Source organism: Drosophila erecta, unplaced genomic scaffold (genome assembly GCF_003286155.1).
Source record: "Drosophila erecta strain 14021-0224.00,06,07 unplaced genomic scaffold, DereRS2 tig00000000-arrow-pilon, whole genome shotgun sequence".
NCBI lineage: Eukaryota > Metazoa > Arthropoda > Insecta > Diptera > Drosophilidae > Drosophila > Drosophila erecta.
In genome coordinates this window covers 4,685,158-4,708,083 of record NW_020825194.1, presented here as the reverse complement: position 1 = coordinate 4,708,083, position 22,926 = coordinate 4,685,158, and the positions used below count along the sequence as shown (strand labels likewise).

Sequence of the window (22,926 nt, the reverse complement as noted above, 5' to 3'; positions counted from 1 at the left end):
ATTTAGTACACGGTATTAAGTTCGTCTGCCTCTCATTGATGGTTTGTGTCTCAGCTGAACCATTCACTTTAGTCTACGGCGAAAATATCTAGATACATGTTTGCGGCGCATATGCAATATAAAATTTCAGCCTTTTGAGAAAAGTGATACTTTGTTCAGCACTATAGTTTTTAGTTCAATCAACAGCAAGCCAAATCTGTTATAAATATTTTGATCCCTAAATAGACCGTTTGTACAGGATTATCCCAACCTTTCCACCACCCTGATCTTTTTCTTGTATATTGATTGTGCAACACCTCATCGGCCGCACAATTATTCTTAGTGTTTATTTAAATACATTTGACTTATTTCACTTTCACACATTCACATGGTAAACTGAGAAGGCTAAAAGGCCACAATTCACGCACATTTGGTGACTTGATAACTGCCTTTTTGGGCGCTTTCGGATGTTGAATTTGCCTAAACATTATATTATTTGCTATTTGGTTTATTCACGTCTCATATAAAATAATCATTAACTATTGCTTTGCCTTTTGGCTGAACCAACAAAATAATTCATAACAAAAATGATGTGCACAAAACTTTGAATATTTTTCAGTTTTTTTTTCGTTATTTTATAATTTAAATTTTTTTATTTTTTAAAAAATAATATTATCTTGAAGTTCAATTTTGCAGTTGTAGTAGCAGAAGTAATTTTTAATTAAAATAATATACGAGAGAGATAGAGAGAGTTAGCGATGAATATAACATCTATGGAGAATGGTTGTCGCTAAAAGTTGGTTGGTGTTGTTGTAGTTGGTTTGAAGCTGTTGTTTTCAACTATTTTAGCTGATCGGGTCTGTCACACATTCTGGCGAGGAATGCTGTGGAGTAGACGGGAAAAACGGGCATTATCAGCAAGCTGTTCCCCAAGTTCGTTGGACAATTGGATATCCACACACCGGGTAAGTGGCCCTGGGCTCAATCCCTACTTACTGTTTAGTCGAAGACGACAGGGTCGCTCATCAGGCGCTGGACGAACTCTGTTTTCATTCAATTTCAGGTGGACGACGGGTAAACAAGACGCAATCACAGTGCAGAGACCATACGTTTGACATTCGGGAGTTGGACATTGTTTTTTTCGAGTGTGGTGTTTGAGGAATGGACACGCAAACATGGATACGCATACACATATTTTTGGGTTTTTGGATTTTTGGTTTGCGGTTCGAGTTGGTGGTACAAAGTGCACAGTGCAGTGTGGTGGGGATTTTCGGTTTGTGCGCAGAAAAAGAGTGACATGTGGAATAGACAAACGGCGTTTACAAATCGTTTACGAATAATTTACAAAAAACATCAAGTCAGGGTCGTCCAAGCAACGAATACTTACGAGAGTAGGGGATAAATCCTTCATCATCCTCGGGATCCATGCAGTCGGCGAACAGGGTCTCCACCTGCTCGTCATCCAAGCTCTCACCTTTTGGGGGCATAAAAGGATTTAGAGGGTCATCCCAGGCGAAAGCCAAGCAGATCACTCACCCAGCGCCAGCAGGGCGTGCTGCAGCTCAGCCAGCATCATGGTGCCGTTCTCCTCCTTGTCGTAGAGCTTCAAGCACTCGATGAAGTCCTCGTAGCAGCCCTGCTCCTTCTCCTTCTTGACCTGTGAGTAGATGGGCAGGAACTCATCCAGCTTGATCTTCTTCTCGTTGCGCTTCTTGGTGCCGCCCAGTTTCTCGATCAGCGCCAAGGTGGGGTTCAAGTTCAGAGCGCGGAGGGCATCACCTAGGTCGACGGCATCAATGCCCTCACCGGGGGAGCCCATGACTTCGAAAACGAATTCGACATCTGCGCAAAAGGAACTCGATTAGCATTTGCAACGTGATGGCATTGGATCAAACGTAAGTGCCATCAAATTATTGTTTATATTTATTTCATTTTGATTGGGTTGCCTAATTAATTGCTTTAAAAATACTTTGGCAAAGCTGGGTGTTGACCACCCTTTTATTTTTTTTTCTGAAAACGGGGTCGATGTGGTAACCCTGAAATTTCTGGTACGCACATTTTTGGTCATCATGAAAATCTTGACATGGCTGGGCATTGCTTACTTTGTGTGTATGCGTGAGTGGGTTGGGGATCTGGGAGAGTGGCCAGCCCCAAGAACACACTACGTATACGTAATCCGACACCCGAACCGAACGCCTTCGCCCTCGTCTACGCTATGTACACAGTATATAGGCATATATACACACAAAGTCGCGTAGTTTTCTCATCTCTTCGCTGTGCGTTTGCGTTTGTTCGAAAATAAATCTGAAGAAATAACTTGGCCAAAATTAGATCTCTAAACGACCAGCATTTCGGATCGGTGGCGATCGCGCGTTCGGGTTCGCGACATATACACACACGATTTTCATTGTTTGCCGCGGCTTTTCTATAACTCAAACTTAACTTTGCACTAGATTTTCTCTACCGGAATTGTGTTGGCAACCTTTATCCGTCCTGGTTTCTGGTCGAACGATGAAAATAGCTCAGGCGATGCATATAGACACATATAGACGGCATTCCTTAATGAAAATTTTCCGCATAGTGTTATATATAGGCACGCGTATATGTATGCGATATATTCCAAGTGATTACGAAATATGTTCACCGACTTTTGTGTACTTTTTGTTGTGTATCTCACACGCGCACATTATGTAATCTGTATTTTTATGGATTTTTTTTTTATACTGGTTTTTAGTCCTTTTTGCTAGGTTTTCTGTTACCTACTTCATTCAAAATGGTTTATTGGTTTAACTTTGATGGATTTCGTTTGAGGTTAGAGATAATCCTTTTGTGCGGGTTCTTAACTTACTTTCAACTTCACGCTTTGGAACATCAGCCTGTCAACGGAATCGAAAAAGATTTGAGAGTTTGGCATTAATTCGAGTGTGGAAAATGTTGCGTTTTCAGCTGATGCATATATATATCACTGGATATTGGTGGAAGATGTGTGAAGATTCCTTGGCCGACTGGGCACTCACCATTTTGTCTGTTAGATGCGAAAATCAACTGTATCGCGGATGAGCTCGGTCTCGACTGAACGTTATTCGTCAGCGGCAGTACGGCAAGGTAATTCTGAGGTGAAAGCCAACCAGCCGATCGCCGAGCACTCAGATACAGATACAGCTACAGCTTCGAATACGAATTCAAAAACGAATACGAACTCGAATACGAATGGATGACGAAACGCTCGCTCTTTTCCTGCGCAAGGCTATACACACACCAAAATATATGCTGTAGTATGCTGCGATGGCAAGAATTTACTTTCATCTTGGGGAACTTTTCGAATGCCACCTCTCTTTTGGGATCCCATGGACCATCGACCACCAGATATTGGGGCTCTCCTATGGAGCCAGAGCCATTTGTTGTCCGCTCTCTGGCCGGGCTATTTTTAAGCATTTTGTTTTTTTCGGTAATTCTGTGAATTTTTTCGTTTTATTTCTTTCGTGAAGGCAAAATAATAATCGCTTGTGGCATTCCCAGCCGGATAGTGTTGAATATCATTCGCTGTTACAGATGATTTTGCAGATAATATTTTCTGGGCAGCATTTCCCACTCAGGAGGGTTGGGAGTGGAACTGATTGTTCAGCGCTGCGCAATAGATTGGGCTCCATGCTGGCGTTTTACGTGGTATGTTTAGATGTCTCGCTGGCACTATGTACTATAAATTTGGCCTATACATGTATATATTTATACACTCATCGACCCTGATCGTCTTTTTGGCAAGCACCGTACGTGTTTCTCAGGTCTTGCCTGTTATCATTCGAAATGTTTTGTCAGCCGGTCGTATGTGGGGGTGTTAAATGGCCGATTTCTTGTTTGTCCGCCGCCAGAACACCTGAAAGCCTTTCAATATTTATACATTATACATGCTCCAAAAGTTCTATTCCTCGCTGGCATCTCATCTACATAGAAGGCGCACTGCTGGCCCCTCAGGCGCCTTCTTCTCTGCCGCCTGTACAACATTTTAATGCGTGCTATTTATAAAAACTATGACACAGATACGCGAGGCGTATTCAGAGCAAAAATGTACAGCAACAACTAGATGTTCGAATTGTTTGCATAGGTAAATGGGTGGTGGGTATATAATGACCGATCAAGCCTGAAGGGTAAGGGAGGTGCTTAGAAGGCGGCGAATCTGGCAAGGAAGTGGCAATTAAGCCAAGCAGGCCATTGGCACTGCCGGCACATCCATTTCCATGTGCTCATGTCCTTGACATTCTATGTAAGTGTATATGCACGTACGTGTTCGTGCCATCAGACAGGCCCTTCTTTGACCCAGTTTTGAGCCCAGCTGTGTGCCCGCCTCCCGGCTGATGCTCATCAGACCCACTCTCTGGGCGTCCAGTCGCGTCCTGTCTCTCCATCCATTGAGCCTTCGGTTCGGCTTTTGGCCGCGCAGCCTCCCTGGCTGTGTTATTGTTTACTCCTTGTGGGCCACCTGTTGACTGGTGCATAAGTATTTGGGCCGATTTGGTCCTTGATTGAACAGCTGATATCAGCAGCCGATTGTTGCCACGAATCTGCGCAGATTAGTGTGCGCAAGTCATTGATAAATAGCGCCTCATGTGCTTGTATTTATAGAACTCGTTTCTGTGAACAACTCTTGGATTAAGGGCTTTGTGCGCTGGCAATCAAGCTATTTTTATAAATCTCAAAGGTTATGTTCCTCCTACTAATGTAAATGTATAACGCATTTTGGCAAGGACTTTACAAGCGTAAAGCCAAGTTTGCTTAATCAGAAGATTAATTAGTGAAGGCAAGGCTATAAATTCCATTTCCACTCAAGTCCGAAGGAACAGTGACTTATGTTTGGCCATTACTACTTTAATACTACACTATTTATTCGCAGTCGCACCCCAGAGGCTCGTAGACAAAGGAGTTTAATGGCCACCCACGGCGTATACGCAATGTCCACCCCCTGGCATTTGTTATCATTGATAAGTGTGCTCCAGAAACAGGGTGTCCTGATGGGCGAGCAAGTTAGGGCCTTCCATAACCAGTGCAAGGACACGCCGTACCCGGGGAGCTGCCCTTTAGTCGCCCATTCAGTGCGTATACTTAATATTGAGTGCGGGTGGTGGCATGACGCTCTGCGCTTGTGTGTGTTTCTCGGCAAAATATCCTGTATACGCACTGCTGGCCTGCTGCTGTCGGCATTGGAAACGATGGCGAATGGAGGACGCGGCGGCTGAGAGGATGACAACGACGGGGAGTTCAGAGCTCGTCAGTTAACGACGCTTGTCTCAGTTGCATCCGAACGCTCCAGCAGTAAACGTTATCCGAAACTGGCTACGCGCAAATCAAGGTAAGTCCTTGCAGAACCGCACAAAAAAAACTGGCAGGACTGCAGAAAAAGGGGCAAAAACGGCAAAATACACAAATTGAAATCAAACAAAAAGTGCTGCACGCCCAAGAAAGGCTCTGCAATTAGTCTGTCCAAGGGGCCCAGCCCAGTTGAGTGGAGTGGAGAAGTGATGGCCAGTAGCGATTTCCACTGGGTGCGGCACCAATCAAGCGAAATGCTGGCCCGTTTGATTTGAGTGTGTGCTAAGTGGCAAACAATTGGCGGTGCGACAGCAATTAATCGCGGAAAAGTGAAATTTTCCACAATCCCAGGTCGGGTTATATAAGTCTGTGAAAATTTTTGCCCCAAATTAGCATGTATACCAGAAACCCAGTTCTGTATCTATAACCCAGTCGCCTCGTTCTCGCCGCTGATGCGGAGTCTGCGTTCTGCGCAGCGTCCCAGGACCGAAATCTTGGTCGGCTTTTCGGCAGCGGGGGAGTGCCATGATGGCACTGACCTAGTCGCTGGGAAAAAAAGAAAATGCAAATCAACAGGAGCAGCGTGTTGGGCCTGCGCACGCAAACACCTGTTGCACATATGCTAATGCCCCAGCCCTGCTCCTCCAGTTTATGAATGGCAACAGACAGCTGTTGCACGCCAATTGATTTGTGTCCTTGTGCCATTCCAGCTGGCCACCATGGTGACCAATGCCGCGGGCACAGCCGCAACGGGAGCAGCAACAAGCAACACCACGAACAACAACAACCTGCAGACGAACAACAACAGCCATGGGGCGAACAACAACAACGATGACTTTGACTTTGACCAGGACAGTGGACTGCAGGACCTCGGCTTGCCGGTGTCCGTGCAAACATTCCTGTGGCGGCAAATAGCGCCCTTCATCCGGCCCAAGCTGGGCAAGCTGCACGAGTCTACCTGTCTGGTGAGTTTGGCTAGGGCTTGCCAACAACCTTTAAGTCAATTGCCAAAGATAGAAAACGAAAAGAGCTGCGATGGCCAACAATAAGGAGCCAATATCCCAACACAAATGGGTGCTGTATATTCGCTATGCGTGTTTGTTGTAAGGATGGACTGTGTAACATACCGAAACCCAAACCATTGGCATTCAGATTGGCACAAGCATTCGTATTAAAGACCAACAATTGTGTTCAATGTCTTCTCCTTTTGATTTCACTCAGCAAAACTCATGGAAAACTGGAAGCCAAATTTGAGTCTTTACCTTGATGTTTGATGTTTTATATACTTTCCTGCATTCGATTTATTTTCCTTTAACAACTACTAACACGGCCACCCTCCACAAACTGAACAACAGACCTGTCTTCCATTTGCACCAGGCCGGGAAAAGTTTCGTTTCGTACGGCTGAGAACGCCCAAAAAAGTATGCTACACTTTTTGCCTAGCTTAATGTAGGCTTGGAAACTTTTCCTGCGCTTGTGTGCAGTACATTCAGTTTGCTTTATACACAATCAACTAAACCCACAACTACAATGACAAACTGTACAAATTAACATTGTAAAATCTTTCGCAATTTGTCTGAATCTGAATGTAGTTTTGTCAACATGCACCGGGACACCATGTAAGTTATAAATGTTTGTAGTAGTGATACCCCTTTATTTCTAAAGCTTGTTCGCTCAATGTTTAACTAGAAGCATAATATTGAGGTTAAAAGCATAATTTCGTCCCCTTTATAATGTATATGTTAAATGTTTTATGTGCCTATGTTTAAGATTTGTTTTTGTCTGAAAACCCCTTTATTTTGCTGTAATCTGGTAGCTTTAAATCTTTATTACCTCAACTGTTTTATAAATTTAACAATTTCTTGCCAATTTTCGATGTTCAGGAGTCAAAGGAAGCCTGCAAGGTGAGTCCAAGAATAATTAGGTCTGTAATCCCATATTTATGAAACCCATTTCGTAGTCCTTTGAGAAAGTGCTCGTGCAGAACATCCAGTTCGGGCTGTCACCGCCCCTCACGAAGGGATTGGGCGTGATTCCCCGATGGCGCCTGTTGCAAGGAGCTCTGCCACATGTTATGCACGCTTGTGCCGCTCTGCTGTACAATCGCGTCAAGGACATGCAGGCGATTGGTCCTGTGGAGACCAAGCTACTGTACACCATGCAGTGGATCCTGCTTTACGCCGCCGAGGAATGTGCCGATGATGAAGGCGGCGAGGATCTGGGCCTGGGCGATGCGACAGAACCCAAGTCGAAGTCCATTGATCAGTACTTATTCTCCGTGCCAACTATTACGGTAGGGTATTACTAGGTTACTAACGCCTTCATTAATACCCCTTCCTTTCAGCTCTTTGTGTACCTATTTGCACCTATTATACACCACCTGAAGGAATCGGACTTCCAGAACTTTCGCCTGGAGAACGGCATCAAGCTGTGGCAGGGAATGTGGGATAATCGAGCACCCGGAGCGCCATGCTTTACAGCTCCCGTGAAGCCCAAGGCTCGCAATTTGCTGTGTGCACCCACTCCAAAAGGATCCACGGATGTTTTTCCCGCGCGAAAGCACTCACTCAGTGCGGATGCCATGTCGCCCAAGGCGGATTCGCCACAGAGCGGTATCTCTGACTATGGAAGGCAGGACGAGGAGGTTTGTATGTAACAAAGCTGAAGGAATTTATTATACTTTTACCTTCGCTTAAAACCAGGGTTCCTGGGTTTCCTCTCCCAAGGAGTTTGCCTTTCCCGAAACCATACCAGAAGAAGCCTCCAGCGTGGAGGATGAACGCGTGGTCATATTTAGGCTGCCTTCGGCACCGCAGCTAATGGATAACTCATTCTTTACGGTAAGCTTCTACTTTGCTAACAATGCTAATTGGTAACAACTAATGTAACTTAACTAATTACAGGCCGATGCCAGCTTGCTGCAACAGCAACAGTCCCAGAGCCGTCGAGGAAGTCGCCAGTCAATGAACTCCCGGGACAAGGATAAGGTGCCCTCCACCAAGTTCGAGTTTGACCAGCAGGAACTCATGCGCGGTGCCTCGATGAAGGAGAAGCGCAGCGCCTCCATCGAAAAGGAGACGGACTCGGACAAGTCGGAAAGTATCAAGGCAGATGTGTCCGCCGCCACTTTCCTGGATGTGGCAGTGCTCCGCTGCCTCTTCATCTCGCATTGGCAGGAGGAGGGCATCTTCTGGAGCCTCCAGTACCTGTACAATCGGTACGACCCCATAATAATTAACATAATATATAATGTAAAACTGACCATGCTGCCATTTCTAAATCAGACTCAGTGACATTGGTGAGGAGGCGGCCATCACTTTGAATCAACCTCGCAAGCGCTCGAACTCCTTGCCCATACCGCAAATCGAGATTTCACTGTACCAGGGACCCGGCAGCAACAGTCGGGATAGTCCAGGCAGTTCCGTGGTTAAGGACTACATTGAAATACCAGATCCATCGCCCACGGTGACAGCCTGTGTAGCAGGTAAGCTACAAGTTCTGCTGACTCCATCACCCCTTCTGATGCATATTTCCGACCAACTCCTTAGAAGAACCCCAGAGTGCACCAAGCACTACGGAGAGACGCGGCAGTGAGAAGAAGAAGCGCGTTAAGATGGCCGATCTTCGAGCTTTCGTGGAGACAAAGATGTTCTCGAAGTCGGAGAAGAATTTGGAAAAAGTAGGGCTCGACACAAACTCAGCCAATGGCAAGACACCACTGCAACATGCAGTAAGCGGAGCAAAGACCTATGTTTAATGTTCTTAAGTGTTTCTGCCTGGCTCCCGCTCATAATCCCATACCAATGTTACATACTAAATGGTGTTTGTTTGGCTTGAGAGTTTAATGTTATCTAAATGTACCCATGCGCATACTGATCGATACTAATATTGCTCCTTGATATCATACAGGAGTACCATCGCAGCCTGGACACGGGCGAGAAGAAGCTCTCTCGATCTGCCTCGATGATAAGTCGCGAACCCGCCAGCAACTTGATCAAGGGCAAGTCCATGCCCAGTCTCAGGTAAATACGCATTCCCCAGCTGGCCAAAATCCAAAGAATACGACTGACTCCTAATCAGGCCTCTGACAACAGACCCAAAACACACATACCAAACCACACAGGTGACACTTCCAAACGATTCTCGAAATTCCACACTCTTCAGAGACTAATTCTTTGCTGTCGAGCTATTGCTAATGCTATATATTCTATACCCTATGTACTACTTTCTCCAATGAACAACCAGCTGTCTGCTTGATAGCGGGTGAGTTTTGGCCTACCAGCTAACTGACTTTGATTTGTATTTCGATCTGCAAGAAACACTATGCTTTGTGTGCCCTTGATGGGCTTGCTCCTTTAATCCGTACCACCTCTTGTATGCTACCCTTTGGCACCTGTCCAAGCCTGTTACTTTCTCACCTTTCACCCCCTTTCACCTGGCTATCCTCTAGTAACCCCTGATCCCTCAGCTTGCCGCACGCCGTTTTGACTAATGCCACACACACGCTTCTCGCACGTATCCTACAAAATACAAGATTTTACAGATACGTTGAGCCACCCAAGGCTCCCAGGCCATCGCAGGCCACCTGCCCGCGTTCCACGGCCTTCTACCCCCGGAATCCCATCATTACGGTTACGGAGCACACGCCCACTCCTTCGCCTGATTACATGAAGCGTCAGGTGAGCTATGGTCATTGTTATGACTAGAACGTGGTCCGCAAGGTTGGTCCTTCGCAAAATAGGTCATCACTCATCACTCAAGATATGATAATGAAACGCAATTGTTTTCCTACAGGGCTCCATTGACTCCCAGCTGGATGCCTTGAGTAATGGCGGCAGTATAGCCGGCATGGCTGGAAACGGAGGTGGTAATGGCAGTACAGGCATGGGCAGCACCACCACCCGCTACCGTGGGCAAATGCTGCGCTCCCACACGGACTCCCACATCGATTACACGGGCGTGGATGAGTCGGAGGCGCCGGGCTCCTCCTTTTATATAACACGCGATGGCGGCATTGACTACGAGATAATCCTGCTGGCCATTAGCAATGTGTTCAAGCGGGATCCGGCGCAGGTGTGCTCACTCCGAGTTTTGGAAGCGGGTCTGAACATCTGCGAGCTGCTGATTGAAATGGGTGTGCTCAAGCTGGGTGAGCATGCGCACGAGATCTCGATGAGCATTACTAGGAGAGCGCTGCAGGTCCTGGGCTGTCCGCACGGATGCAATGATGGTAGGTCGACTCTACTAGCTGCACATGGCTTCCATATTAAATTTATGATATTTAACTTACTTCCAGGTGTTCGTGGGCCACCTGCTGACTTCCTGCGCAACCAGTGCCAGAAGATCCTGTCCAGGATGCTGCGGCAGGCTGGTCAAAGGACCAAGCGCTTCATGCAGGAGATGGTGAAGACTTCGCCGCTGCCGGAACTCATCGACTACTTCCATGCCTTCCTGGCCTTCTGCGTGGATCCCAGCTCGCTGCTGTCGCCACTGAGTAAGTGTCAAGTTATTTGCTGGCCAGATGCTAGACCGCAAATGCTGGGCTTGGATGCCAACCAATTGTAGGCGCACCAAAAACCCCATTTAATACTCGATCCAACCAGACTTATGAGTTCCATTGGCCATTTTGAGTTGGGCTTCCCTCACGCCTTTTGAGTTGCTCTTTCGGCCGGAATCCGAATCCGAATCCGAATCCGCATCCCCCATGCTGTTTGTGGTTCTATTTTCCCATTTTGCATGCCAAGAGTTTTGCTAATGCTTTTGAGTTGTCCCTCCCGATTCTTTACTGTCACCACCAAAACGTTGTATATATATATATGTATGTATGTATGAAATGATGCAATAGCTCATAAACGTCAGAGTGGATTTAAAAATGCTAACACCGATATTGGCGGCGTACCAGGTCAGGGCGGCTACTCGACCAATTTTAGCGGCGGCATGAGCGGCGGAGCCGAGGCCCAGGTGGTTGGTGCGGTCTTCAAGCCGCTGGTCAGCCGCTTTGTGGAGGCCAGCAAGGATCTGAAGGGTCCGGAGAACATAGCCCTGTACGGCGACATACGGCAGCTGGTCACCTATGTGAAGGGCGCCCATGGCGGTCCGTTTCGGCTGGTGGCCCTCAGCGGCATCCTGGCCGTCACGCCAAGGCCCCACAAAAAGGGTCCTTCGGCACAGACCACTCGTGTGATCAGGTGAGTGACCTGAGTGACCTGATCACATAGAAGAAGGTTTACCTAACCAAATCCCTACTTTTCAGACACATTCCCCAGGCCAATGCAAATCAGAGTCTGCAAAACGACGACAACCGTTCCCAGCGACGTCTTCTCCTGAAGAAACGCAGCACTTCGTCCGCCTGCGCCGTGGTGAGAAGCATCCCCAAGTCCCAATCTGAAGCTCATACCCGCCTCGTACATTTCAGAGCCTGCTGGAGACGGAGGCCTGCGAGGAGCACTACAAGACCAGCCAGTCGCCACTGAGCAACTTCCGGCGGCGGACCACCGGAGTGCGACCCACGTTGACTCCGCGCCACAGCGAACGCGCCCTGTTGTCCGACTCCACGTCCAGTTCGGAACGCAATTCGCTGGGACGGCTCAGCGGCTTGGTGCGCTGGTTCCGCGGCACGCCCAAGGAGGCCTCGTCGATCGATCTGGAGATCGGGTCGCTGAACCCGGAGATCTCCTCCACTTTCATGCGGCACGCCTCGCTGAAGATACAGCGCGGCCGGTCGAGCGATGGCATTGGGCGGTCCATTCAGCGCGCCAAGCGACGCGTCGAGCGGCGGCTGAACCGTTTCGGCGGCATTGTGAAGGGCAAGAAGAAGGTGGGCGGCATTGAGGAGACGGCGGACTTCAGTCGCCGCAGCTCCTCGGACATGTGCGACGGTCCGCGGGAGTCGGAGGTGGTCATCCTCAAGGAGCGCAAGCTGGTGCCCACCGAACCGGTGCGCGTGGGCATGCTTCGGCTTTCCTTCCTGCTGGAGACCTGTGCCCCCGGCTCCTTTCCCGATCCCCAGCTGGTGGCCGCCGTTCTGGATCTGGTCAGTACACACACCTTTCCTCGTTGGCAGTCGCTTCCTTAACTTTCTGTTCTCTTGTTGCGCAGCCACAAGCTCCACTCGTGGCTAGGGCCACCTTCCTGCTGGAGTGCGCCCACTTTGTCCACTTGTGCAACAAGGGTCAGTGGCCCGCGTGGATGAAGCAGAACGTGGGCAGCTACCGGGCCTCGGGGGCAAACATCAATCTCAATCAGATGAAGCAGCAGGTGAGCCAGACGAGCGCCAGACGCACCCACATCCTGCAACGGGCAGCCGGCAAGATGTTCCACCAGTGGGCAGAGATGGTGGGCGCCAGGCTGGAGGAGATCCTCTTCACGGAGCGACTGCAGTACGAAGCGGTCAATGCTAGCCTCACGGATCCCGAGAAGCAGCGCGAGCTACTGCAGCAGGACGAGGAGGAGGACTTTCTGGACGAAACATCGGTGAATCCGCACGGCAATGATTGCCCGCACTCCTTGAAGCTGATCGCCTGCGTGCTGCTCTTCGAGATAACTGCGTTCTTGAGAGACACCTACCTGATGCTACCAAAGACATCCAAGCTGATCCATCGCGACAAGCCGGCGCCCTGGGAGAAGGTGTACCGCGAGGCCAATCGCCGCTGGTCCATGGCCCTCAGCTCCATGGGGCACTCGCAGACCTCCGCCCAGAGCCTGCAGTCGATAGCAGCCGGCAACGATGGCGCCGGCCAGTCGGAGCGAAAGATATCCTTCGTGCTCCACGAACCGGACAATGAGTCGGAGAACAGCAGCAACACCACGCTGACCAAGGAGGGCGAAGAAGGTAACATCCTTAACTTTTAAATATCCATTAATTTTATATATTTATCTATATGATTCTTTGTTCCCAGCACGTCGACCCACTGCATCCGCTGTACGACCCTTCCTGCTGAGACGTGGCACTGCCACCACAACGGGAGGATCCTTCAAGCGGCGCTCGCTGAAGCTCCGTCGCAACACCAAGGACAGCAAGGACATCGAAACCGATTGTGGGTACCACTCAGTACTTGTTTTATTATTATGCCAAACTTATTCTCATATGATACCTCCAGTCAATATGCAATCACGTCGCAAGGTGTCCTCGCTCTCCGATCGCAGCGATACCTCGGAACAGGGCATGATCAGTGGAGGCGAGGAGTCTCCGGGCATTCTCAGCGACGATCAGCAGCCGGAGTCACCCACGGACTCGAACGAAAACGATGATACGGCCAAGAATATGCCGTGGCTAAAGGCAATCATCGATCTTATGTCCAGCTATAACTACTACTGCACCCACAAGGGCTATTGCCATCCATTTTGCTATAAGCGACACATGCGATCCTGCACCCGCTTGGTCAAGGCCACCAGAAAGGTAGGAGATTCTCGACAGAAGTCTAACTCGTGCTGAAAATATTTTACTTTCCCCAAGGTTTATGGCGAGGAGTTTGGATTCACCTTCGATGCAGATCATCCCAACGTCGAGCCCACAATTATCACCTCCAGTAAGCCACATACTTCTCGAGCTCGCTCCACTAGAAAGGTGTCGGAACAGAGCTCCACTCAGACATCCCCGTCCAAGCGAAAGGATAGTTTGTCCCGCAAGGATCGGTAGGTGCTATCCATACGTTGCCCAAATGTATTGCTAATTACGTGCTTGCAGGATAAGTGATGATCCTGACCTGGAAATGGCGGAGAAGTTGGCTAAGGCTTTTCGACAGGAAAAGGAAAAGAAGATGCAGGAGGAACCACCCATCCTGAAGTTCATCCGCATTCATATACGCAACTTGTTCCATTTTCCGCTGGCAACCTTGCTTAAGGGTGCAGTTGTGCTCACCGAGGAGATGGTCATCGAGGCTATGCCCGCCGCTTGGGAGCTCCTCCTAGAGACCAATCACGATACGGCCACCTCAAGTGCCGCCGTATTTCTGATGGGCTCGGTGAAGGCCCAGAACTTTGCCTTCGACATCATGCAGAGGGCTTTGAAGCACAAGGATCCGGACATAAGGATTGGAGCCATTCAGCGCTATCTGGTGTTGTGGAAGTGCCGCTTCCACGTCTGGCCGCGAATGGAGGAGAATGCCCACGACGTGACCTTCAAGGTGCCACCGGGTGGCATCGAGTTCACTCTACCGTCGCCCAAGATTGGCATTGAAAGCCTGCCTGTGGTGGATCCACCCTGGATGCCAGTCCAGCAGACAAAGGACATGGACGTTACCCTCAACCAAGATAGACATGTGAGTGAGAAGGCCGCGGAGACCCTGGGTTATGTACTGGTCGGGAGGGTATCCTTGTTTATGGTCTCATGCACTTTTGTCTTTCAGCGCTCCTTGGTCACCGCAACTAAGAGCCGGAAGATGCAACAGACGGAGGCGATCCGGAATGCCCTGCGCCAGCAGAGGGACAAACAGCGGGCAGAGCGCCACAGTTTCCTGATCACCATGATACCCATCAGCCAACAGGCCTCTCATGAGCCCGGCATGGAGAAACTGGAGGACCATGAGATCGAGGAGGACCTTGATGGCACCCGCATGTCTTCCCACTTGCACCACGCCCACTCTCTCTTCCCCTCCGTTCTCTGCTCCTCCGTGATGCAGATCGTCGGCTGCCTGGACGATGCCGCCATTGGATCGGATGGCAACGCGGTATATGAGATTGCCTACCAGGTGATCTGGGTGTGCTTGGTGGAGGAGTCAGCTCTGTTCCTGCGCTATGTCTTTGAGCGTCTGACTCGCGATCGCCAGGACCAGATGTTCAAGCTCCTGCGACACCTGATCCGATTTGTGCCTCGTCTGCCCCAACAGGCGGCATTTGCGCTCTACAACTCGATTATAGGATACATTATGTTCTACGTCCGATCTTCCAACGAACTGAAGCAAGAGGTGGGTACTGCAGTTCATTAACATGGAAAGTTTACTCAATAAACATATCTTCCCAGCTCGTTGGCTCAGCCTTATCTGTGCTTTGGATGGTGGTGCACTCGGTCCATGGAATTATGTTTAAGGATCTGAAGCAGATTCTGCGTAAGGAGCAGTGCGATGCGTCCATCCTGCTGACGGCCAATGTGCCCGCAGCCAAAAAGATTGTTGTGCACGGGCCAGCGGATGACGACTACAACATACCCTCTCAATTTCCCGTCCAGGAGGATACTCTCTTCTGTCAGCTGCTCAAGGAGGCCTTGGATTACTATCCCATCGATGAAAAGAACACTAGTCACTACTGTCTGGTGGACTACAAGAGCAGTAAGTTGGATACAACTGGCTTTCCAGTGAGATGCTTCTTAGTTGTTGATGCCTTTCAGGTAAAATCCTCAACCCCAACTGGTACATCCGCGATCTGTACTTCTTCAAGAGATCCCAATACCCTGAAGTGCGTCTCATGCTCATGCGTCCGGAAGAGTCCTTCCTGGCACTCCAGAAACAGGAGCTTACCAAGAAGTTCGTGGAGATCGGAAAGGTACATTTGACATGGGCTATTCTGAAGAACGTGGACATGGTGGTGCAGCGGGTGGTGTTCCTGCACGAGGAGCTGATGAAGCTGCCCTCCTTCCCGCGCAAGGCACTCGAGGTGGATCTGGATCTGCACCATGGTGGCGAGTACGGAAAGGTGCTGCTCGGGTTGGACGTCCTGCACAAGTTCATGTGGGTGCGACTGATCGCCCGCATGTTCGAGGCCATGGCTGGGAATTTCGCCTACTCAGCGGACATCCAACTCTTTCTGAACGTCCTTTCCGGCGCCTCCATTCTGCACGCCGAAGATTCGTGCATCATGCGCTATGTGATGGCTACCTTCATCAACGCCGCCTTCAACTTCAAGAACATCTTCTCCACGAACGGTTACTTCATGATTATGCCCACCCTGCTGCAAGTCTATTCCCTGCACCAGACCAACAAGCTGATCACCACCACCATTGAGTACGCGGTAAAGCAGTTCTATCTGCTGAACCGGAAGCCCTTTATCCTGCAAATGTTTGGATCCGTTTCCGCCATTCTCGACACGGACGAGGATGGCACGTACGGCGAAGCCCACAAAGTGCAGTCGAGCTGTCTGTTCAACCTGCTCCTCAGCCTCGAGGATCCCTCGCCTGATCCTCTAAACATTGCGGAGCTGGTCAAGGAACCCAAGCCCCTCAAGGCCATTGACTTCTGTTACCATGACGAGGATGACGACGTCACAGTTTTGGATTGCATTACCTTGTGTGTCATGGTCGTCTCCTACTCCGCAGAGAGCACACGCGGATATCAAATGCTGGTGAGCCCATACTTATGATCTAGATCTAACTGATCTAACTCCTACTAATCATCGATCCTTTCAGATCATTTTGGAGGCCATTCTGCCGTGCTATCTGCAACAGATCCAATCGCCAAGCTACATTCCGCTGCAGGGAAAGTCTGAGCGCGATATTATCCTCCAGCTGGCGGTGGCCATACGCACCATGGTGCACAACTGCGAGGGGCTGGCCAAGAGCTACAATGGACCGTATCGGAACAGTCCGGAGCACAAGGGCTCCTCGCAGCGCAACTGCAGCCGTGGACCTCCCTGTTCACCCGGCCTGGACTTTGAGGAGGAAACGCATCCCAAATACATGACCGATGCCCGCACCAAGAACATGATGGACTCTGCCGAGGATTCGGAAATGATACGCACCGAGTACCGAAGACCCCGCGACGTCTTACTCTCCGTGGTGGCCGATTTTCTCACGAAATCCACCGTCCGTCTGGGAGAGCTGGCCAAGAAGATGCCCAGTGATACGAAACCCACCGAGGTCCTAGACGCCAAGTGTCACATCCGTCTGGCGGACATCGCGCACTCCTTGCTAAAGGTGTCGCCCTACGATCCGGAGTCCATGGCCTGCCGGGGTCTGCAACGCTATATGCAGGCGGTACTGCCCCGGGCGGAGTGGTCCAACGATACGTTGCGCAACGCACTGGTCACAATACTGCGGCGCATCGACAAGGTGTTCCTCAAGATATCAAAGAAGCCATCGATCAGGAGGAATACGGACTGGGAGGCGGCCGCCGGACTGCTGAAGGGCATCCACGAGACGATCATACGGCACTCGTACGTGCTGCACTGGCAGCAGATGAAAACGCTCATCAGCACGGTGCAGAATCTGATCGTCAACGAGCCCGGCATTCCCGAGGGCGTCTCCAGCGCAGGAGCAGCGCTCATGTCTCAGAATCCGCCGGCCTTTTTCTGCTCGGCCGTGGTGCGTTTGGTGGCCCTGCAGGTGGTCAGCCCCGTGGACTGTTTCTCCCTGGTCCAGATTTGCGGCGGCAGCGCCGAGTTTGCCACGCAGGAAAAGGCCGAGGGCTTTCTAATGCATCTGATAATGCCACTGTGTCTGAAGGTTTGCTCGGGCCGCGGCGTTTCCGACGTGGGCGAGTTGAAGATGTCGGACGTTTCCTTCCTGCTGACTGCCGTGTTGAATGCGATGAGTCCGCCGGCGGGTCGTACCGGGCAGGCCGTGTCCCAGATAAACCGGGTGACCGGCGACCTACGCGCCGGCTCACTCACCTTCACCGGCAGTCGGGATGCCAAGCGCCCAGCCCGCATCTCCGGGTCCCTCTACCAGGCCGCCTTCTTAGCCCTGCGCATCGTGTGCATCTGCTTCGAGAGCCGGCTCTCCAACGAGTGGCCGCGCATCGTTCGGGTGATGAGGGATCTCGGCAGGCGCAATGAGGCGGCCCCGGATCTCTGGAGCTTTATGGAGTTTGTGGTCACCCACCGAACGCCCCTCTACATTGTCCTGCTGCCCTTCATCCTGCACAAGGTAAGAAACGGGTTCTTATCAATTCGATTCTTTGCTACTTTGCTGACCCCAACGAAGGATTTTGCCTTGGGTGTATGGTCACTGTTGGTGACCCCAAACATATTAACCATCTTTGCAGTAATCGTATTTGAAGGGTTTTGAATGGTTTATACAAGTTGAGCTGAGAGTGGAATGATGAACTATGATATAGAGCGGCAAGGCTTTTTGAGCCTGGGTAACATGAACCCGAGATCCCTTTACTGAATTTCAAGTTATTTAATATTATAATTTTTGTATAATGCATTTCTGTGAGCCGATTATAATATCCTTTGATACCCACATCTGCCCTAGTCAAGTAGTTTCCCGACCTGCACTTCTATGCCTCAAGACTAAACGCAAAAAGCAATTCCTCCTATGACCTTTGACCATTTTGCATATATTCCGAAAATCATTTCAAAATCGAACAACATTAACGATTCATATCTTCCAGATCTCGCAACCACCCATTGGGGATCACGAGCGGCACATGCAGTTCATCATCCGGGAGCGATTGCGCGGAACTCCGCCGCAGGGCGGGATTAAGTCTAAGGGAGCTCTGCTGCTAGAACTGGCCAGGGAGCTGCGGGACCTGCGCGACGAGCTGGAGGAAAAACGCTACGGTAAGGAGCCGGAACGGACGGAATGCCAATCTGTGCTCCACACACCCACTCATGTTTCAGTCTCCACAGATCGCGAGAGTTCCGAGCAGAAGAAGAGCGACACACCGGCGGCAACTAGTGCGGCTGAAGCCCACAAGTCGCAGCAAAGACCTTCACTTATATCTATCTTCACAGGAACCACCACGGGCCAGGCCTCGCACTCCCACGTCTCCGCCGTGCCGATCGACTCGCGCAGCGGATCCGGCGGGATCTGCACGCCCAGCGACACGCTGTCGCAGCAGACGCTGCACCCGCCGCGGGAGTCGCTCTCGAGCAGCTCCACGGGCCGGGATCCGCACACGACGACCAGCGAGAGCCAGAGCGGCGAGGCGGACGCAGGATCGGCGCCCACGCTGGTGGGGCCGACGCCGAGCGGATCGGGACATGGATCGGGCAGTGGTATTGGCACAGGTGCCGCCTCCGCCGTGCCCTCGCATCTCTCGCATTCGCAGTCGTTGCAGCAGGCTCCCTTCAAGGCCCAGCCGCCCAAGCTGCGCTTCGTTTCGTCCGTGGAGTTCCGGCACTCATCCGGAGAGACATCCACCACACCGCTCTCGCCGGAGAGCCCTGCGGAGGACAGTTCCGGAGATCATACTCGCTCACGTCTGCAGCGATCAAAGGCGGCCAGTCGAAAGACCTTCAGGCTCAAGCGCAGTCGCCTGACGCCCATGGAACCACCCAGCATTGTAAGTGGAACAGAAACGTACTCGGCCCTGAAATCTCCATACATACGTTCTTCGCAGGTCACCTCGCAGGAGGAACAGGTCCCGCAGGCGCAGGCAAAGGCCCTGGGGGAGATTTCCTGGGACTCCGTTTCCCAGACATCCTCCACTTCCGGCTATCGGGACAACAACAGCCTGCAGACTGGTCTGCTCTCGCCGGATGGATCCTTGGGTGGCTTGACCCTGGGTCGCTCACCCTCGCAGCACTCGCTCCTGATGGTCTTCGAGGGACAGGACGAGGACACCCTCATTTAACAATCACAGAACGGCGACCGGGCCTACGAACTTTAGAACCCAAGTGGTTCCACTAATTAACAGGAATTTGGAGTAGTCAAACGTGCAAAAGGTAGTTGTTGGGTGTTGAGTTTTATAGATGAATCGTTGTTTTCCATTGTGTGCCATTTTTGTATATGATAGGTAGAGCTAGAAACTAATAAAAGTACTTGGTAGCCGTTCTAATTGATACTCTACTTGTTTATTGATGTTAAGTGCAGGCGATGTAAAAAATTTGAATAAGTTTGATAACATGGCCATCCTCAGCTATCAACAGCTTATCGATAAGTGCCGCCAATCGACATCGAACCTAGAGATGTGATCACTTGTCGTGTTTTTCATAGCACAAAACATGATATTGTTAGTTTTACGTCTATATAAGCAGTTATAGCTGATAGTTATTATGATTTTCACTAGAAAAATTATCTCTTTTTTTTCAAATATTTCTTCACTGATTGATAATTAATTAATTAATAAGAAAAAGTCGTGCGTGAGCGTCATGCGACCATCTCTAGCGGGAGCAGACCCCACTTGTTGTGTGGATCAAATCGGTTGAATCTGCACTTTGGACTTTCTCTTGGAATCTGCGATTGCGAGCACTGTCACCGTTACAGTGGGAATCCAGATCTTAAGGCGAACGGTCTTTAAACTTTGTACAGAATGATCAACACAGGAAAACTAGCAGGACGGACCCTGTTCATCACGGGAGCCTCTCGAGGAATTGGCAAGGAGATTGCTCTAAAGGCGGCCCGCGATGGAGCCAACATTGTGGTGGCGGCCAAGACTGCGGAGCCGCATCCCAAGCTGCCGGGAACCATCTACACGGCAGCGGAGGAGATCGAGAAGGCCGGCGGAAAGGCCTATCCCTGCGTGGTGGATGTCCGCGATGAGCAACAGGTGCGCAACGCCGTGGAGGCCGCGGTGGCCAAGTTCGGTGGCATCGACATTGTGGTTAACAACGCCAGCGCCATCTCGCTGACCAATACCCCGAACACGGACATGAAGCGCTACGACCTGATGCACAACATCAATACTCGTGGCACCTTCCTGGTGTCCAAGGTGTGCCTGCCTTACCTGAAGAAGAGCAACCACGCCCACATTCTCAACATTTCCCCGCCGCTGAGCATGAAGGCCAAGTGGTTTGGACCCCATGTTGCCTATACCATGGCCAAGTACGGAATGTCCATGTGTGTGCTGGGCATGGCGGCCGAGTTCAGGGACCAGGGAATCTCCGTCAACGCACTGTGGCCGCGCACTGCCATCCACACTGCGGCCATCGAGATGCTGACGGGTCCCGACTCAGCGCAGTGGTCACGCAAGCCGGAGATCATGGCCGATGCGGCCTACGCAATCCTGACCCGTGAGCCCAGGCAGTCCACTGGTCAGTTCTTTGTGGACGACGAGGTGCTGGAATCGGCGGGTATCACTGACCTCACTGACTACGCCTGCATCCGCGAGAACGCCGACAAGCTGATGGTGGACTTCTTCGTGGAGGAGAAGGGCGCTCCGGTAGAGACTGACGCTCCGGCGGGAGCTGCTTCTGCTGCTCCGGCGAGTGGAGGAGACGCCAAGATTCCCCAGTTATTCCAGAAAATCGAATCTCTCCTCTCGCCAGAGATTGTCTCGAAGACGCAGGCTGTCTTCCAGTTCAATATCAGCGGTGCCGAGCAGGGAACCTGGTTCCTGGATCTGAAGAACGGCTCCGGATCCTGCGGTGCAGGAACACCACCAGCCGCTCCCGACGCCACACTCACCATGAACTCGAACAACTTCTTCGACATGTTCTCCGGAAGACTGAAGGCGGCTCCCGCCTACATGACCGGCAAGCTGAAGATCAGCGGCGACTTCCAAAAGGCCCTCAAGCTGGAGAAGCTAATGAAGGCCCTTAAGTCCAAGCTGTAGGTGCCACCAAAGGCAGAGTTTTCTATTGTGTACAAGCGTTTCTTTTATGTATGTATTTTCCTAATAAAGTATGAGATTCCTTAGAAATTCAGTAATATGTGGAATTAATTGATTAAATATTACCAAAGTTGTCATAGTGCTAGCTCCACCCTCTTAAAAATGTGGGTATGTAGCTTAATAATTGGGATGGATAATAATCATTCTTTTCATGATATTATTTATTAAATTTTTTGGAATAGCGCGGGCCGCGAGTTCGCAGTTCAAACTTATTCAGACTGACCAGATCTAGTCCATCAAATCGTGGAATTTCCGCACACGACACTGTCCACACTGCCTGAAAAAGAATATCTTGCCGGCCAGGCCATTCGCAAGTCTGCCGTCAAATAATCACATTCTAGAAATAGGTACACTCAATACTGGACGAACATGGCTAGCAGTTCCACCAAGGTGTGTAGCTTCACAGGAAGTCATGCAGTTATTAATCTTTTATAACCTTTTATCGCTAGAACAAAGCGCTGCAGATGATAAGGTGCTTTTGCGGATGCAGTTCCATGACTGTCGCCGAGGTGCGGAGGATCTACACTCTGTCGAACAGTGTGCACGAGACGCTATTGGATAAGGACGCCACCAGACTGCTACGCAAGTTCATGGAGACGAGGCGCTCCGGCGACAAGGACGAGGCCGAGCAGTACCTGGACATTTACGAGAAGTGCGCCGAGTTCCTAGCGGAGCACCAGCGCACGTTCACCCAGGACGAGGTGGACGAACTGATCGATCTGGGCCTGCCCTTCGACCTGGAGCAGGATCTCTCCAGGCGCATGCTCAGCGCCAATCGGACGGATATCAGCAGCGGTCTCTATCGCATCCAGAGCAAATGTCGCAACGAAATCGAGGGCAGTAGCGATTTTCGGGACTTTAGGGATGCCATTGCTGATAAAATGCGCCGGGTGCCAAGATAATATACATACACAAATAATGTTTTTGTGTGCACTGTGCAACGCCAACCAAAGTCACATGGTTACCTTTGAAGTATCGCTCCTCTTTCTACATCTACTTTTCCCAGTGCCTTAGAGCCTTATAAAAATGTAATAAAAACCGCCGTTTAGTCATAGTCTTACAACGAAGACAAGGAAACCGTCCTCCTATCTCATTGTGGATTCCGAATCACGCTAGAGCCTAAGCTCACCAAGCATATACATTCTACTAATCTAATCCCATAGAAAATTGTATTCTATTCAGAAATCAATCTGATGCTGAATGCAACCGACAGTCA

General features: G+C 50.4%; 4 protein-coding genes across 7 annotated transcripts; 3 read left to right on the top strand and 1 right to left on the bottom strand.

Annotated features, from left to right (window-relative positions):
* Window positions 1-588: 588 nt before the first annotated feature.
* On the bottom strand, window positions 589-3,154 carry LOC6554452 (myosin light chain alkali). The gene is made up of 6 exons (XM_001981484.3): window positions 2,997-3,154; window positions 2,828-2,855; window positions 1,516-1,821; window positions 1,367-1,453; window positions 976-1,022; window positions 589-863 (listed from the first exon to the last, which is right to left on the bottom strand). The coding sequence occupies exons 1-5, from the start codon at window positions 2,997-2,999 to the stop codon at window positions 979-981; spliced, it is 468 nt and encodes a 155-aa protein (XP_001981520.1). The 5' UTR covers window positions 3,000-3,154; the 3' UTR covers window positions 589-863; window positions 976-978.
* Window positions 3,155-5,222: 2,068 nt separating this feature from the next.
* LOC6554451 (protein unc-80 homolog) lies at window positions 5,223-19,937 on the top strand. 4 transcript variants are annotated; one of them, XM_015153537.2, is made up of 30 exons: window positions 5,223-5,323; window positions 5,994-6,248; window positions 6,876-6,902; window positions 7,167-7,187; window positions 7,244-7,576; window positions 7,628-7,927; window positions 7,986-8,123; window positions 8,187-8,500; window positions 8,568-8,767; window positions 8,832-8,962; window positions 9,193-9,305; window positions 9,827-9,962; window positions 10,078-10,513; window positions 10,580-10,777; window positions 11,129-11,471; window positions 11,537-11,642; window positions 11,699-12,316; window positions 12,382-13,114; window positions 13,182-13,319; window positions 13,383-13,681; window positions 13,739-13,917; window positions 13,970-14,543; window positions 14,631-15,188; window positions 15,245-15,548; window positions 15,608-16,557; window positions 16,622-18,079; window positions 18,549-18,717; window positions 18,787-18,834; window positions 18,892-19,442; window positions 19,500-19,937. In XM_015153537.2, exons 2-30 carry the CDS (start codon window positions 6,003-6,005, stop codon window positions 19,731-19,733), a joined length of 9,855 nt encoding a protein of 3,284 aa, XP_015009023.1. In that variant the 5' UTR covers window positions 5,223-5,323; window positions 5,994-6,002; the 3' UTR covers window positions 19,734-19,937. The 4 variants fall into 4 exon arrangements, with proteins under 4 accessions (XP_015009023.1, XP_015009022.1, XP_001981519.2 ...); XM_015153536.2 differs by adding an exon at window positions 9,529-9,546 and having other exon boundaries at window positions 8,832-9,013; window positions 11,186-11,471; window positions 11,537-11,639; window positions 18,778-19,442; XM_001981483.3 differs by adding an exon at window positions 9,529-9,546 and having other exon boundaries at window positions 8,832-9,013; window positions 9,818-9,962; window positions 18,778-19,442.
* Window positions 19,938-20,246: 309 nt separating this feature from the next.
* On the top strand, window positions 20,247-21,744 carry LOC6554450 (hydroxysteroid dehydrogenase-like protein 2). Its single transcript, XM_001981482.3, has one exon. It carries the CDS (start codon window positions 20,412-20,414, stop codon window positions 21,651-21,653), a length of 1,242 nt encoding a protein of 413 aa, XP_001981518.1. The 5' UTR covers window positions 20,247-20,411; the 3' UTR covers window positions 21,654-21,744.
* A 204-nt stretch (window positions 21,745-21,948) lies between these two features.
* On the top strand, window positions 21,949-22,787 carry LOC6554449. The gene is made up of 2 exons (XM_001981481.3): window positions 21,949-22,100; window positions 22,160-22,787. The coding sequence occupies exons 1-2, from the start codon at window positions 22,080-22,082 to the stop codon at window positions 22,610-22,612; spliced, it is 474 nt and encodes a 157-aa protein (XP_001981517.1). The 5' UTR covers window positions 21,949-22,079; the 3' UTR covers window positions 22,613-22,787.
* Window positions 22,788-22,926: the final 139 nt, after the last annotated feature.

What these genes read in the sequence shown, in the direction of transcription:
- LOC6554449 (XM_001981481.3), top strand. Translation starts at nt 22,080, where the DNA reads ATGGCTAGCAGTTCCACCAAG. An exon ending in TGGCTAGCAGTTCCACCAAG is followed by an intron (nt 22,101 to 22,159) that starts GTGTGTAGCTTC and finishes TTTTATCGCTAG; the next exon opens with AACAAAGCGCTGCAGATGAT.
- LOC6554451 (XM_001981483.3), top strand. Translation starts at nt 6,003, where the DNA reads ATGGTGACCAATGCCGCGGGCACAGCCGCAACGGGAGCAGCAACAAGC. An exon ending in CCCTCAACCAAGATAGACAT is followed by an intron (nt 14,544 to 14,630) that starts GTGAGTGAGAAG and finishes TTTGTCTTTCAG; the next exon opens with CGCTCCTTGGTCACCGCAAC. An exon ending in CCATGGAACCACCCAGCATT is followed by an intron (nt 19,443 to 19,499) that starts GTAAGTGGAACA and finishes CGTTCTTCGCAG; the next exon opens with GTCACCTCGCAGGAGGAACA.
- LOC6554452 (XM_001981484.3), bottom strand. An exon ending in GCACGCCCTGCTGGCGCTGG is followed by an intron (nt 1,454 to 1,515) that starts GTGAGTGATCTG and finishes TGCCCCCAAAAG; the next exon opens with GTGAGAGCTTGGATGACGAG. An exon ending in AGGATTTATCCCCTACTCTC is followed by an intron (nt 1,023 to 1,366) that starts GTAAGTATTCGT and finishes GAATGAAAACAG; the next exon opens with AGTTCGTCCAGCGCCTGATG.
- LOC6554450 (XM_001981482.3), top strand. Translation starts at nt 20,412, where the DNA reads ATGATCAACACAGGAAAACTAGCAGGACGGACCCTGTTCATCACGGGA.